This window comes from Vigna unguiculata, chromosome 4 (assembly GCF_004118075.2).
Source record: "Vigna unguiculata cultivar IT97K-499-35 chromosome 4, ASM411807v1, whole genome shotgun sequence".
Classification (NCBI taxonomy): Eukaryota; Viridiplantae; Streptophyta; class Magnoliopsida; order Fabales; family Fabaceae; genus Vigna; species Vigna unguiculata.
Window position 1 is genome coordinate 22,220,445 of NC_040282.1, and position 17,128 is coordinate 22,237,572.

The 17,128-nt window shown below is 30.6% G+C and overlaps 1 protein-coding gene and 1 long non-coding RNA gene across 21 annotated transcripts; both read left to right on the plus strand.

Annotated features, from left to right (window-relative positions):
- The first annotated feature begins 574 nt into the window (after positions 1–574).
- Positions 575–2,876, plus strand: LOC114181470. The gene is made up of 6 exons (XR_003603822.1): positions 575–1,053; positions 1,153–1,300; positions 1,927–2,037; positions 2,136–2,177; positions 2,433–2,587; positions 2,700–2,876. It is a non-coding gene; the product is annotated as an uncharacterized LOC114181470 (long non-coding RNA).
- Positions 2,877–8,315: 5,439 nt separating this feature from the next.
- On the plus strand, positions 8,316–15,773 carry LOC114182621. 20 transcript variants are annotated; one of them, XR_003604137.1, is made up of 12 exons: positions 8,319–10,024; positions 11,142–11,229; positions 11,765–11,853; positions 12,680–12,764; positions 12,931–13,128; positions 13,520–13,693; positions 13,798–13,888; positions 13,962–14,124; positions 14,837–14,947; positions 15,041–15,140; positions 15,396–15,550; positions 15,648–15,773. XR_003604137.1 is itself a non-coding variant. In XM_028069520.1 (8 exons), the coding sequence occupies exons 2-8, from the start codon at positions 11,798–11,800 to the stop codon at positions 15,463–15,465; spliced, it is 765 nt and encodes a 254-aa protein (XP_027925321.1). In that variant the 5' UTR covers positions 8,318–11,229; positions 11,765–11,797; the 3' UTR covers positions 15,466–15,610. The 20 variants fall into 20 exon arrangements, 1 of the variants encoding a protein (XP_027925321.1); XR_003604136.1 differs by having other exon boundaries at positions 8,319–10,697; positions 11,765–12,764; XR_003604134.1 differs by lacking the exons at positions 12,680–12,764; positions 12,931–13,128 and having other exon boundaries at positions 8,319–8,572; positions 9,977–10,024.
- The last annotated feature ends 1,355 nt before the right edge of the window (positions 15,774–17,128 follow it).

A 17,128-nucleotide genomic window follows, 5' to 3' on the forward strand; every position in this document is an offset into this window, starting at 1 on the left:
TTAGTTATTGTAGTTTTCTGTTCAATAATGGATGCTGCACAGGTGCAAGCAATAAAAATGTTTCTTTTCTACAATTGTTGCAGGGCTAAAAGACTTAAAAGCCACAAGGTGCCTGGAATTCAAGGGTTACTGTGCTCGTATCACCAGCCTTCTTTCCTTTTTGCTGCTCCCTTCAACTCAGCATTCAACGAGGGAATTCCTTTCTCCTACTCCAAGTGGACGCGAGATTATCTTCTACTCAGAATAAGAACTCCGAGGATGCTGCGGCCAGTTCTCCAAAGGGAACTGGAAAATCTTGTCATCAAGTACTTTATTCATTTTTTTTCTTTATTTTTGTGATGTCCAATTTTTCATTTTGCTCGTTGGAGTCTGATGATTATCCAATTACTCTTTGTTGTTCGGTTTGTTTCTTGATTTTGTGGTGCATTTGGATGATAACATTTTTGTTTTGTTGGGTTTCCACTGTAGTGCCGGCAAAAAAAGGAAAATTTTACTGCAACATGCAAGAACCTCAAGAATGGAAAATATTGTCCAATTAAGTTCTGCAACAAGTGCCTCTTGATCAGGTCAGTCAGCATTATAAATTTTAGGTTTTCTTTTTAGATGCTTTTATTTTTCAAAATTATTCTATCCTTCTTTCATAAAAGTGTGATATGCAGCATATCAAAGATGTGGGAACAGTGGAAGGGCACAGAGGAGCTCAAGGCCTTGTTTTTGGGCATGTTTATGGCAAAGCCTTTTTTAATTTGCAACACCATCCAAAGATCCACTTTTTTGCAACGAGTATACAAAGAAATCACAAAAATATGACTAATATTCTAAAAACTATGACTAATATTGATTTTTGTAAATGGGAAATGTTCCAAATTGTCAGCTGAGATATCTGTATATGTTTTGTTTGATGAGGATTTTGCTGTGGTGATTTGTTGTCTTAATATCATTTAAAGTGGTTGGAAACTTGCTTAATATGTCCAGGAAACTCAGGAGATATATTTAACATATGCAAAAGGAGTGAAAGAAGCAAAACTTAAGATTGCTGCAACTAAGAAAAAGGTAATAGAAAATAAGGTGTTATGGTTTTTTTATATGGATTACCATTGCCGTGACATTGTGTTCATAATAATTCTGTGTGCTTAATATGTACATGTAAAGTGTGAAGTTGCGGAATTAGAAGGCAAAAGTTGTTCCTTCAACTGTGTCCCCTTTACAATGGAGGACCATGATGCTCTTATAAAATGAAGAACTGAGGTTGATGAAGCACACGCTGACACGGTCATGTTAAAGAGGACAAATAAAAAAGGTATCTCATGATTAATTGATTATGAATTATGCATCATTCATGTTATCCTAAATTTCTCCACTTTCAGTTTTTAGTCAAAATATTTTCATGTGGTACAAAATTTCTTGGTTCAAAGTTTTCCAAGTTGTAAACAAATAATTATTAGCACAAGATCTGAAAGCAAAATAAAAGGTTGGTTTTGTTTTATGATCACACTAGGACGAAAAAGAACTAATATGTATTATGGCAAACAACTGTTGGTACATAGGTTTAGTATTATGTTTTGCTATAATTTCGTTTGCATTATATACTCTTCAATGCTTTTATAATATCTTGTTTCTTTTCTTGCACAATAGCATTCGCTTACAACATCCCGTAAGATGTTTAATTTCTTAGTTTAAATTCATCAATTTTTGTATTTTCTAAACATCTAGCTAGGTCTTGGTTTGATAGAGAAACAAATGTTCTTAATGTGGTAAAAACAGAAAATAGAGTATGTGTATGTAATTTTGTTTGGTAAATAATTTAATGCTCTTAACGAGGCCAAATTTGGAAAGTTTGGTTACATATTGTTACTTTATATCTTACTAGCTTTAAAGTTTATGGTATTTATTGTAAGGGTTGACATTTGTTTTTCTAATATAAAGAGAAATTAGGATGCGATGCCACGAGAATCAATCCAGAGTTTGTGGACAATAATGGGATGATATTTTAGAACTTGCAACATGACAATGATGAACCTGTTATTCTGTTGTAAGGTAATTCTCAAAATTCATGAGCTCAATTTTTCTGATCGATGATACATTTTGACTTGGGCTTTAGCAAGTTTTCTAAACGAAAGTTGGTCTGTTTATAGTCCTGCAGAGAAGGATGAGGTTGATAAATATATTTCTTCAAGGTGAATTCTTTTCTTAATTTACATTATATTTCAAAGTTTGCATCCTTTATATTTTGTCAATGAACACGATCAGGCTTCATGTGTTGAAAATGTTGAGAGAAAATATTAATTTGGATTCTAAGAAGTCATTTAAGATACTTAAAGATTTATAATGTAATGATAATGTGACACTTTCTAAGAACTTCGATATATAATTTTTAATGTCCTATTCGGATGTTACATTTTATTGACTGAGCCACAACTATTGAATTGCAGGACTACAAGACTTAATAGCCGCAAGGATTCTCACCTGCTTGTGAGCGAATCAAGTTCGCAGGACTTTTGAGTGAATAATGTTATTATTGTTAAGAGGATATATATTGGCCAAAATACTTATTTCATACGGCTCTTCTTTCAGTGATGGAGTATTGGTATTATATTTTCTAAGAACTTTTTTAAATTTATCTAATAATAATAATAATATTATTATTATTATGTTGCTAACATTATTATTAACATGTTATACATTTTTTGTTTTTGTAGGTTTTGGTAGAAATCTTTCTCTGGTGATGGCCCTTTTAGTGGAACACAAAATGAAATGTCTTTTTTTTATTCTGTATATTTCCAATTTAATAAAGAATTTTAGATCTTTTATCTTGATCGATTATTAGTAATGTAGACTTTTATTTAATAAGAATTTTATGATTACTTTTCTTTTTTATTGACTTTTCTAGTATCATCACACATCATTAAAAGAAATTAATAAATACACAAATAATCATGCATAGGTAAAAAAATGTAAAAATAAAATATTTAATTTAGAAGGGAACGTTGAAAAAAACATTAATGGAACTAAAAGGGTAAAAATGATACACATATTAAGAACATAAAAGTATGTAAATCTACTTTTTAACTAAAAATGTTCCTGGTAAAAAAAAATAATGTTTGTGTTAAAAATAATTGCTAATTGAATTAGTGACAGCAAAAATCTTTGTATAAAAGTTGTTTTGGAATCTGTTTTGGGTCTGAAAATTTAGGGAGATCACGCAGTCTTCATCTGAGACAGAGCCAACTGAGAGACAGAAAAGCTTCAGAAGATTCTACAATAACTCAAGCACAGATCCAAGAAGAATTGATGGTTGATTCTACTATGATGGATCTTGCTTGATTCAAGGAGCATCAAGTCAAATCTGCACAACTTAGGTGTTTTCGTTTCTTGTTTTGTTTTCTGTATTTCTGATTACAGTAGCTTCAGTGTTTGAAGTGTGGACCTAGGTGCAATTGTGTGGATGCATTGCTCCTAGGGGAAGTTCTTGATTGTTGAATCAAGTTCTTGGGTTTTGGGGTTAGAATTACATAGGTGTGCTTGTAATTCTTGGAACCTTTCTGTTTAGTGGAATCCTCCTAAGTGTATTACTTAGGAGAAGACTGGATGTAGATTCGCCTTGAATCGAACCAGTATAAATTGTGTGTTTTGATTCCTCTTCTCTCTTTTAATTCTTCTTGATTGATTTAAACAGTCCATTAACCCAAAACTGTGTAATTGATTAATTGAGCTTTAAAACCTAAAGATCTTTCCAAGATTCATCTCAAATTAGTAAAAACACATTAATCAATTCAGATCCCTTTGTGGTTAGGAGTATTAGACAGATCTGATTTTTAACAATTGGCACCAGAGCTGGTTAATCGCACGCTAATCGATTAGAAAGATCCTGTTATGTCTAATACATCTCAAACCTTTGCTGAAGGGGCATCCATCAACAGCCCCCCTCTGTTTGCTAGGGAAAACTATCCCTTCTGGAAAATTCGAATGAAAATCTTTCTTGAGTCAGTAGACAAAGGGGTATGGGATGCAGTGGTAAATGGACCTTTTAAACCAATTAAAATAGTGGATGGAGAGACTTTTCCTAAAGAATTCTCACAATGGACCGCTGATGAGAATAAGAGGGCACACTATGATGTTAGAGCCAAAAATATTATATCTTCTGCACTAACTTTGGATGAATTTTACAGGGTATCTGTGTGTGAATCAGCCAAAGAAATGTGGGATGTCTTGGAAGTAACCCATGAGGGCACAAGTGAAGTCAAAAGGGCAAGGAAGAATACTCTCATTCAAGAGTATGAAATGTTCAGAATGAAGACTGGAGAAAGCATCTGTGATGTGCAGAAAAGATTTACACATATAGTAAATCATCTTCTAGCTCTTGGCAAGACTTTTGACAAAGAGGAACTAAATATCAAAATCTTGAAGAGTTTAAATAGGACATGGCAGCCCAAAGTGACAGCAATTTCTGAATCTAGAGACCTCACTAGCATGAGCATAGCCACTCTCTTTGGAAAATTGAGGGAACATGAATTAGAGCTTGGAAGACTCAAGGAAGAAGAGGATGGAGAAAAGAGGCACACTATAGCCTTGAAGAGTGCAGTGAAATCTGCAGTAAAACAGAAAAAGGCAGATTCTGCAGATGACTCCAATGATGGAAACTCTGACAGTGAAGCTTTGAGCTTAATGGTGAAAAAGTTTTCAAAATTTTTGAAGTATAAGAACAAGACCAACAACAGTTTTGCAGGAAACAAGAGGCAGACCAGATCTGGAACTCAAACCTGCTATGAATGTGGTAAGACAGGACACATCAAAGCTGATTGTCCAGTGCTGAAGATGAAGCAGAAACTGGATGAGAAAAATGAGGCAGAGAAGCACATGAAGAAAAAGAGAGCCTACATTGCATGGGAGGAAAATGACTCCAGCACATCCAGTGATTCAGATGACAGCACTGAAGAGGAGAATAATCTGTGTCTGATGGCTAAAGCTGAAACATCCATTAAAGCAGAATCATCCAAAAACAGTGTAAGTAATTTCACATCTGACCATGAGGAAAATGACTATTATGAACTGCTTGATGCCTTTAATGAACTGCATAAGGAAGCTACAAAACTACAAAAGTCAAATAGCAGACGTAAAGGAGAGATTAAGTGGCTGGAGGGTAGAATAAAGCAGTTAGAAGAGGAAAATGAGAATCTAACAACTTGCTTGGAAAAATTAGAACAATCTGAAAACCACTCCAGGTCTAGATGTAGGAACTGTCCAGGACAACTAGAGAAGATAGAGTACTTAATGAAAACACTATCAAAATTCACTCTAGGAAGATCCAACCTAGATGCTGTTTTAGGATCCCAAAGGAGTGTGCTGAATAAAGAGGGAATTGGTTATAGTGGCAACCCTAATCGATTATCGTGCAGAAACTTTCTCAACATCAGCAAACCATCCTCCATTATCTGCACCTATTGTTCTGAACCTGGTCATTTCTCCACGTCCTGCTACTTTAAAAACAGTGGGGTTCCTAGAGGGAAATTCAAATGGGTGCCTAAGAGAACTGCAACACAGTCTAACACAAGAGGACCCAAGTTTGTTTGGGTACCTGCTTCATCAAAATAATCTGTTTTGCAGGACAATGCTGAAGTTAAGGAGGCTATGTGGTATCTGGATAGTGGCTGCTCTAGACACATGACAGGTGATAGCTCTAAATTCAACAAAATATATATTGGCCAAAATATATATTTCATACGGCTCTTCTTTCAGTGATGGAGTATTGGTATTATATTTTCTAAGAACTTTTTTAAATTTATCTAATAATAATAATATTATTATTATTATGTTGCTAACATTATTATTAACATGATATACATTTTTTGTTTTTTAGGTTTCGGTAGAAATTTTTCTCTGGTGGTGGCCCTTTTAGTGGAACACAAAATGAAATGTCTTTTTCTTATTCTGTATATTTCCAAAAGTTTCAATTTAATAAAGAATTTTAGATCTTTGTCTTGATCGATTGTTAGTAATGTAGAATTTTATTTAATAAGAATTTTATGATTATTTTTCTTTTTTATTGACTTTTCTACGTATCATCACACATAATTAAAAAAAATTAATAAATACACGAATAATTATGCATAGGTAAAAAAATGTAAAAATAAAATATTTAATTTAGAAGGCACCGTTGAAAAAAACATTAATGGAACTAAAAGGGTAGAAATGATACACATATTAAGAACATTAAAGTATGTAAATCTACTTTTTAACTAAAAAATGTTCCTGGTAAAAAAAAAAACAATGTTTGTTTTTTTCTTCAAGATCAGAAAGAAAACATATGAGAGTAAGAAATGATTACAATATTAGAGTGAGAAATTATTATAATTTGTGAAGAACTAAAAAGATAATAAGAAAAAAAATAAAAATTATCTTAAAAATATTTGGTTTAATTACTCTTTTGATTCATGTTTTGGTTTAAAAATGTTAAATTGATCCTCCAGTTTTTTTGTTTTAATTTGGTCCCAATTATTGAAGAATTGATACAATTTGATCTTTTACGATAAATTTCATTAAATTTTTTAAAACAGATCAATGACTTTTTTTATTAAAATAGAAACTCTTAATATATGGTTTACTTTGTTGGTATAATTAACATTATTGTATGATCATTTTTTGACAAAAAAGGAACAAAAAAATTAAGCCTAAATATTTTTATTCTTTATTATATTTAATTTTGTTTTATTATCTATTAACACTAAATTTTGTACTTTATAAAATAAATGGAAAAATACACAATTTAATTTTTATCAATATTTAAAATATACTACCTACAATTTAATAAATTATATATATATATATATATATATATTTATATATTATAAATTAAAAAAAAAAATTGGGGGGCCAGGGCACTTCCCTGCCCCCATTAAAATCTGTCCCTGCTTGATACTTGGGAATTTTTTGTCTTTTTTAAAAAAATAAAAATAATAAAAAAATTCAAAAAATCGAGGAACTGACATGTGACACTCCCTCTAACGGCATCAACCTTGATTTAACGGAAAGGACAAACGTGAGACGTTTTAAGAAAAAAGAGATCAATTTGAGAGTTTTAAAAATTTGATACCATTTTGAGATTTTGAATCCAAAATGGAGATCAAAGGCATAATTAAACCCTAGTTTTACTATTACAACTTATATGTTTGTTAGTCAGTTCCATATGTCCTAATTTGTTTTAGGTTAAAATTTTAGTCTGGTTCTTTAATTATTATGAAAAATTAATTAAATATTTTATCTTTATTTGATTTAATTTTGTTTTTTATTCTCTTAAAATATTCGATTAGGTTTTTTTTGTTAGATTAACGTTAAATTTTCATTTTCTTTATAATTTGTATATAAATTATTTGAAAATAAAATGAACTTGACTATTTAGACTTTTTAAGTGAAATGATTAGATATATTAATTTTAATAAAAATCTAATATGAATCTAATATAAAGACCACCTTTAATATTTTATAAAATAGAAGACTAATCTGAATTAAATAAAAACTAAAGATTTAATTAAATTTTTTATAAGAATTAAAAGACTAAAGAAATTATTTTAACCTTTGTTTTAACATGAATTCTTCTGCGATTTCAAATCCTACTTTGAAATATTGGAAAATCTAGCATCACGCATTAAAATATTAATATATTATGTCATCACACGTGATTAAAAAAAAAATTAATATGCACACTATTAGTGATGAGTAAAATAAAAAGTACTTGATTTAAAAAGTACATATGAAAATAAATGTTGAATACTAACAAAATATAATCATATTGTGAAAAGAAATTATTCAAATGTATTTTTAATATTTTGTAGTTTTAAGAAGTATCAAAATCTTGATTTTGAATTTTTTCTATACCATAAATGAATTTAAATTAGATTTTATTTCTCTAAGGGTTTAATGTTTTTAAGGTTTTGGATACATTTTTTTTAAATTATAAAATATAATCAACATTTATCTAAGATACTATTTTTTTTTTAAGTATTAGAAACACAGTCATGAAACAAAAGAAACAGAAAATAAGAAAATTATCACGATATATTATAATTTTTAATACAAAAATTGAATATAATTTCATATGTACCTTTATTATAAAGTTCTCTTATATTTTATATTTATAATATAATTAAATACAGTCATGAAAGACCGATAAAGAATAAAAGATGGATGGAGGACAACAAAACGTAAAGTATGACTTTTATTCTTTAAAAAAATTAAATATATATTTCATTCGTATTAAATATGGTACTTTCAATATATTTATTGAAACTTGTTACAAGAATAATGATAAAATTATGTATGATAACGATTCTTTAAAATAAGAAACAAGGAAAGCTGAAACTGTAAACAGAGCAACACTGCAGTATCCGATGGAGCCACTGTCTTCTTCGGTCACCGGTTTTTTTTCTTTTTTTCACCATTCAACTTGCTCCGGACTCGGCGCTGAACTCGGTCACTGCTTGTCCATCTATCTGGGGTTCATATTTGTGGCAAACGGTGGGGAAAATCGGTTCAGCTTGGTTCAAGTGGCATTTTTTTTTCTCTCTTTGGAAACCAGGTTTTGTTCCTCTTTTCTCAACATATGTACCGGATCAGACCATGCCCTAGGATGAGTCTGAAAGAAGTAATTTATTGTTAGGGTTTTGATTAACTCAGTCCCGGTAATAGTTTATAAGATCATGGTTGTCTTTCTCAACTCAGAATACTTCATAAAATTTGTAGGAAATTGTAGTTTTCCCCCTCATTTTGAACATGCTTGCACATAAACACTTATAAATACTTTGGTGGTGTTTGCAACACTCTCTTTTTAATTTATTTTCAATAATAGAAATAACTTATGCATGAATGCTTTCATCATAAACACTTATAAATACTTTGGTGGTGTTTGAATAAATTTCAGTCTTAAATACTTATAATGGAAGAAAACTGTTAAAATTAATTGAGTTTCTCCAATATACTAAAGTCTACTTGTAACTTCACTTCTTGACAACATTAAATGAAAAGACTTCTATAAAAGCTAACAGTGCAAATTATATGAGAAACATTTAGAAGTCCCACTTGGTATACATCAAGTCTTTGAGTGCAACTTATATATATGTTGGGAAAACTTCTTTGGTAAATAGCAATTTGTTTTAGAATGGAATATTGCTTACTCTAGTAGGATGCCAAGTTTACCGAGACATCTCTCTGTGGAGATGAATGTTGTAAAGTTCCATATTGTTTGCCTACCTTTGATAGGTTGAAAGTCTGATTCAAAGGAAGCAGTGGGTTAAAAGAGTTCACACATTTAAGGGAAGCCAATGGAACACCTGACCGTGTTGTCTGTGTTTTGGATATGTCAAATCTGAGAAAGTTTTTTAAGTTCCTGTTTCCACAAATAATTATGAAAGTATTGTGTATTTTTACTTTTTTTTTTTTTTATGACATCTGTTTGTATAAGAAACAGTGTAGGTGAAAGTAAGAAACGAACTGTATATATCTGAATTTTTTGTCTGGGAGAAATAACAATAAAGATGATTTTCTCAGAACAAACAGCCTTAATGTGTACCTTTATGGAAAAGGTTATTGGCTTCAGTAGATACTTTGAAAATTACTATGCTTCCTGTGAAGTAAGTAGATTTACAAAGTTGTAAATGTGATTTCTTCCAATCTCTCTTGGCTCAAATGAAATATTGTGGTGCATTGTTGATTTGTTTGTAACCTCTCCCTACTCTTTGAGGGAACTATTATATAAGTTCTGGTCTATATCTCTCATCTCAGCTTGTTTGTTAATTCATCCCTTTACATGATTGTCCTTGGCTTCACAGAATAAATTTTTGTAACTGGTTGATGGGTTATTTATTTTTAGAATATTATTAAGGATTGCAGGATTTATTTGATGTGGTTAATTAGGTGTTGGACTCTTAATTTTTTATAGATCGAGATGTAATACATTAAACACTGATCTTTTTGTTCCGTACAGCTACAGTTTTTTTGCTGCATACTTTAATCTTCTCCGTGGATCCAAATGGTGAGTTATGTTAATATATGACTTCCATCTTGCAACAAAATTTACTGAATAGATAATCATCATGACAAGATTGTGCAACAGAGCCATGTTTGGGCCCTTTCCTAATGTTATGTTCTTACTGAAAAATAGGTCAACACTAGAAGGGGAGGGTTGACAGTAATGTAAGAAAGTTCATGCTCTTAAAAGACTTTTGATAAAATGATTTTCACAAAACTGAAGTGTAAAAATTTTATCCACATATACTGTTTACAAGTATAATAGAAGAGCAGCGAAATCTCCTTTTATGACTTTTGACTTATGTGAGGACATAATGTCACTCACTCCTGACAAATCCTCCTAATCTCTCCTGGAGACTAAGAAGACCAAGTATTCTCTGACACTAAGCTTCTTTTGGCTTTCTTTGACACCAAGTATTAGTTATAAGAATGTGTTTTTGTTGTTTTGATGTTGTTTGTATTTTTTAGGCTTCAAGAATGTGTTCATGGTAAGACATCTGATAATGGGTACTGAAACAAATATTTGATTGTTAGAAAGTTGAAGCAGATCTTCTTGTAATCTTTCATATTCTTGTAAAATCTATTCTCCAAATAGATTTTATTCTTTCTTGTTAGACTGCTTATGTGTATCTCTGGTTTGTTGATATGTGCTGCACACATCAAAAAGGAAATTAAAGGTACGTGTCTTAGGGATAACGTGTAATGTTTTTCCTTTTACGTGTTATATTATTGCCGTTTACAAACTTTTATTAAAGCAAGTAAAAATATTTATCTTATTCTGGATAATACTTCATTGATAAAAACAAATTATATACCCTAGATTACATGCTGTTTTTGTATTATAGAAGGTTAGATAATATAAAGTCATCAACTTTTTTAATTGATTTAGCAAGCTCCAAAGCATACGTTCAAACAAGAGGATATGTGGTTTCAAAACTTAATCTCGAATGTTATTACCACAACGTAATGTAAATGTCACATACTATGTTTAAACGGTCTGAGACTAGATTGTTTTAGTCTTAACAGTTGTTTCATGTTTCTCTTTGTGCATTGATGTGTTGATTGAATGGTCCTGTGGGTCAAGTACTCTCTGTATTGTTAATACTCTATCTTTTTTGCAGTATTCAAAACTCATGCCAGCATGCTTCACATATATATTCAGATGCTCAAAGCTTGAGGGAGACATGTGCAACTCCAATTCTTAAACAGGTAATCTCATGGTGATTAATTCTTACTGTCATTGTTGGTTTCAATTTAAATTACTCGTAATGTGTTATCTAAAATGGTCATTTGGTGGATGTATAGTCTAAAAAGATTAGTAGTTGAATTGGCTGCTATGCAAGAGTCAAACCGATATGAAATATCAACTTAGTTGCAGGATTTTAACAAGATTAAACTTATTTGTTAATTGTTTCTGCTACATTATCTTTTTTATTCTGAACTAATATATTGGTTAAACAAACCTTATATAGTACAGAGTTCATTTTGTGTAGTGTCCATGGATGATGCCAAAATTGTAGACGACAAATAGGTGTACGTCTGCCAAGCAAATAGTTCATTCCTATGAATGGTCATTTTATGCATTCAATATAAAGTCAATCCATACTTTTCAATTTGTTTTGTTTTCTATTAACATTAGTTCAAGTTTTGCCTCTAAAGCACTCAATTATACTCACTGCTTGTCTGTCCAACCTAGGTGGCTTTGAACATTAAATCTATCATGTGTTGTCCTGTGCTTTTACAGGTGAAGAGTGATTTTACCAGATATTGATATGATATGGAGATGAGCAGCATTTGGATGAGACATGGAAACAAATATTCTTATATGACCCTGTATGTTATTTGAATTAGTGAATAGTCAATTAGGTGCTTTTTATTTTATTTTTTGTATATTATTACTCCATTTTCATACTTTTAGGAATTACATGAAACATAAAAGTAACATTTCTTTTTCTCTGTTCTCTGCTTTTGTGTGAAATGAAACATAACAAAGTACTTCAACCAATTTCGAACTTAAATTTGGGGTGATTTGGTTCTGAACATGGGCAAAAATGAATCCTTCTAACACATAATGATATATTTGTCATTAATCAACCATAACATAAACTTAAACTAGTAGGGGAATGCATGTGAATCCATTTTCATACTACAGATACTATCAACAATCTTCATCCGCTCTGGCAGCATTAGTTAAACAATTAGATTGCCACTACATGCACTTGTTGATAATGGAATTTAAGCATTCTTCTAAAGTAGTCTGTGTTATATTCTTCAGTTCGGAGACATCATTTTATCTGTCCTGCTTAAGTGATGAGAAATACCAATAGAAGTACTCCTGTCCTACAATTGATTCTTGTACAAGTGTGCTTGTCAATTTTGCATTAGCTAACCAATTGGGAGTACTTTTACACATGTCTCATCATAGCTAACTAACTATGTTTTTCATTACTTATTTTATGATCTGGGGATTAGGAAAAAGAAATAGTGTAATTTATCTAATTTTAATTTAAACAAATAATTAGTAAATTAGTAGACTAGGATTCATAAATATATGTTGCTGGTTCATCTCTTCCGTTGTGCACACACTATCATCCCTCTCTGTATTATGAGCTGTTTTAACCACGTTATGTTCCCTGGTCCTCTCTATAAAAATGCCAAGGAATGTGGTTATATGTCAGTTGACAATGCTGGCAGTTAAGAAGGCTTCAAAAGCATTAAATCCATCTGAAGCTACTTTTGAAGAGGTATGCTTTTTTTCTGTCTGTTCCTCTTTCAAAATCTCCTGTGGTTGACAGATTTGGTTGAAAGCGATCTCTTGTTTTACTGTGCAAACTCATGATAAGTTAATGATGAACTTTTTATGAGATGACCTGGTTGGTGATTCGTGTTCGTTTTTGTAATTTCTTGCAGGAGCTTGAAGTTTGTAACAATGGTGGTGATAATGTTGGTGCCATGTGCCAAGGAGAAGTACAAAGGTTCCCAACAATTGAGGAGGAACTTCTTTTGCCCCCTGGCATGGAATTAAAACAAATATTTGGCATCGAGTTACCATCCAAAGATGTTGGGGATGCGTTGCAACTTTTACAATTTTTTCGAGTTTTTGGGAAGGTATGGTTTCATGTTAACAATTTTTCCTGATCTTTTTTAGATGATTTTGCAGTTGGTCATTTAATTGAATGTTTTCACCATGAATGATATTCCCTTCTGTTACATTAAATTATATACTCTAGAAAAAATGGTATTATTGTTCCAGCGTAATTCTTGCTTTAAAGTTATAGTGTCGCAGCCATGCATAATTTTAATCAGGCTCTTGATCTCAAGGAAGGAGAACCGGAAGCCATATTAAAAGAATTGGTTAGTAAAGGACATAACTCCTTGCTAATTGAATTTCACAGTAGACTCTTGTCTTTGATCCTAAATTCTTGTTTGGGGTTTTTTCAGTAATTAATTTTTTTTAGATACTTGAATTAATGTTTCCATATGGATGATTTTGTTGTAGGTCTCCGTCCTTTCCTACTAAGGATTTGGAGAAATTAATTATGGAATCACATCTCATATTAGATGATTTTCCTCTAGATTGGCTTCAGGAAGGCATCACTGGATACTCTAAATTGGATTTGTCAAAGAAATTTAAACTGATGATTCTTCTTTGTGACGAGACTTTGAATACCGAGTGAGTATTTCAAGTCCAGTTAGAAAATATATATTTTTTTATGTATTCTTTTGTTTAATTATTTTCACATTTAAAGTGGTTGAAAACTTGCTTAATATGTCCAGAAAACTAAGGAGATATATTAAAGATGAAAATTCAAGATATGCAAAGGGAGTGAAAGAAGCAAAACTTAAGATTGCTGCAACTAAGGAAAAGGTAATAAAAAACAAGGTGTTATGGTTTTTTTTACGGTGTGTTCATAATAATTTTGTGTGCATGATATGTACAGGTAAAGTGTCTTGAACAGAAGTTGCGGAATGAGAAGGCAAAAGTTGTTCCTTCAACTGTGTCCCCCTTTACAATGGACGACCATGATGCTCTTATAAAACTAAGAACTGAGGTTGATGAAGCACAGGCTGACATGTTCAGGTTAAAGAGCACAAATAAAAAAGGTATGTCATGATTAATTGATTATGAATTATGCATCATTCATGTTATCCTAAATTTCTCCACTTTCAGTTTTTAGACGAATAAAAAAGGTATGTCATGATTAATTGATTATGAATTATGCATCATTCATGTTATCCTAAATTTCTCCACTTTCAGTTTTTAGTCAAAATATTTTCATGTGGTACAAAATTTCGTGGTTCAAAGTTTTCCAAGTTGTAAACAAATAATTATTAGCACAAGATCTGAAAGCAAAATAAAAGGTTGGTTTTGTTTTATGATCACACTAGGACGAAAAAGAACTAATATGTATTATGGCAAACAACTGTTGGTACATAGGTTTAGTATTATGTTTTGCTATAATTTCGTTTGCATTATATACTCTTCAATGTTTTTATAATATCTTGTTTCTTTTCTTGCACAATAGCATTCGCTTACAACATCCCGTAAGATGTTTAATTTCTTAGTTTAAATTCATCAATTTTTGTATTTTCTAAACATCTAGCTAGGTCTTGGTTTGATAGAAAAACAAATGTTCTTAATGTGGTAAAAACAGAAAATAGAGTATGTGTATGTAATTTTGTTTGGTAAATAATTTAATGCTCTTAACGAGGCAAAATTGGAAAGTTTGGGTACATATTGTTACTTTATATCTTACTAGCTTTAAAGTTTATGGTATTTATTGTAAGGGTTGACATTTGTTTTTCTAATATAAAGAGAAATTAGGATGTGATGCCACGAGAATCAATCCAGAGTTTGTGGACAATAATGGGATGATATTTTGGAACTTGCAACATGACAATGATGAACCTGTTATTCTGTTGCAAGGTAATTCTCAAAATTCATGAGCTCAATTTTTCTGATCGATGATACATTTTGACTTGGGCTTTAGCAAGTTTTCTAAACGAAAGCAACATGCAGATATCAAAATAGAAGATGAAACTGCAACTTCACCCGAAGAAAGTTGGTCTGTTTATAGTCCTGCAGAGAAGGACGAGGTTGATAAATATATTTCTTTAAGGTGAATTCTTTTCTTAATTTACATTATATTTCAAAGTTTGCATCCTTTATATTTTGTCAATGAACACGATCAGGCTTCATGTGTTGAAAATGTTGAGAGAAAATATTAATTTGGATTCTAAGAAGTCATTTAAGATACTTAAAGATTTATAATGTAATGATAATGTGATATTTTCTAAGAACTTCGATATATAATTTTTAATGTCCTATTCGGATGTTACATTTTATTGACTGAGCCACAACTATTGAATTGCAGGACTAAAAGACTTAATAGCCGCAAGGATTCTCACCTGCTTGTGAGCGAATCAAGTTCGCAGGACTTTTGAGTGAATCATGTTATTATTGTTAAGAGGATATATATTGGCCAAAATACTTATTTCATACGGCTCTTCTTTCAGTGATGGAGTATTGGTATTATATTTTCTAAGAACTTTTTTAAATTTATCTAATAATAATAATATGTTGCTAACATTATTATTAACATGATATACATTTTTTTGCTTTTTAGGTTTTAGTGGAAATCTTTCTCTGGTGGTGACCCTTTTAGTGGAACACAAAATGAAATGTCTTTTTTTTATTCTGTATATTTTCAATAGTTTCAATTTAATAAAGAATTTTAGATCTTTTGTCTTTTTGTCTTGATCGAGTGTTAGCAATGTAGAATTTTATTTAATAAGAATTTTATGATTATTTTTCTTTTTTATTGACTTTTCTACGTATCATCACACATAATTAAAAAAAATTAATAAATACACGAATAATTATGCATAGGTAAAAAAATGTAAAAATAAAATATTTAATTTAGAAGGCACCGTTGAAAAAAACATTAATGGAACTAAAAGGGTAGAAATGATACACATATTAAGAACATAAAAGTATGTAAATCTACTTTTTAACTAAAAATGTTCCTGGTAAAAAAAAAACAATGTTTGTTTCAGATTTTGAAAGTTCATAATATTCTGCAGTTTCAAAGAATATTTTTGAATGGTAGCCTTTATTTTATTTTATCATACAACGAATAGTTTAAATTAAATTTTTGTTTACATGGATAGTTAGTTTTTTATTTAGTTAATTACCATGTTTTCTGATTTTTTTAAATGTATTAAAAATTAAATAGTAAATTAATTATAAAATATAAAATATGAGTATTTGGTATTATTAGGGATGCCAAAAAAATCTGTATTCGTGAGTATCCGCCAATAAAACTTACAACGGGTAAAAAATGAATATTAAAAATAGATACCCGTGGGTACGAGTATTTTTTATACTCACATGTTAATGGTGCGGGTACGGCTATCATAGTATCTATACTCGTGGATACCTGTATTTCATGAGTTTTGTATGCATCCAAAACCACTAACGTATGAGTTTTATTATTTTAATAGCAGTGGACACAAATTTATGTATACTCACTTTATAAATTGTTTTTACACCGAATTCTTTTGCGCGAAGAATAAGTGAAAAATGTCTCTAATGTTGGTGAATCAATTGTAGGGGAATCAAATAATGTTCCTGTAAGTGATGAAGTTAATAATTTCTTTAATATTTCAATCAAAAATAAACTACAATATAAATTGTTAGTGATTTTTTATTTGCTTATTTTTAAGGAATCAATCGGAGAAAGGGGACTTGTTGATTGAAGCACTAATCAAAGAATTTCTAGTGTGTTGAACGTCATTTTACATGTATTTTATTTTATTTTATTTGAATTTATGATTAAATATTTGATTTTTAAATAATTTTGTAAATACTCGCGAGTACCCGTGAATATACAAAAATAGACGAGTACCCACATAACGGATACCCGACATATATAGGTATGAACATGAGACGGATAATAGAGTATGGAGAACTACTATCTTATCCTACCAGTCCGTTGACATTCCTAGATATCACTCTCAAATGATGGAGATTCACTCTACAAAGAAGTATCTCATGAATATACCATTTTCAACGTTTTTACTTGATATGTGAGTTCAAAAATATGCA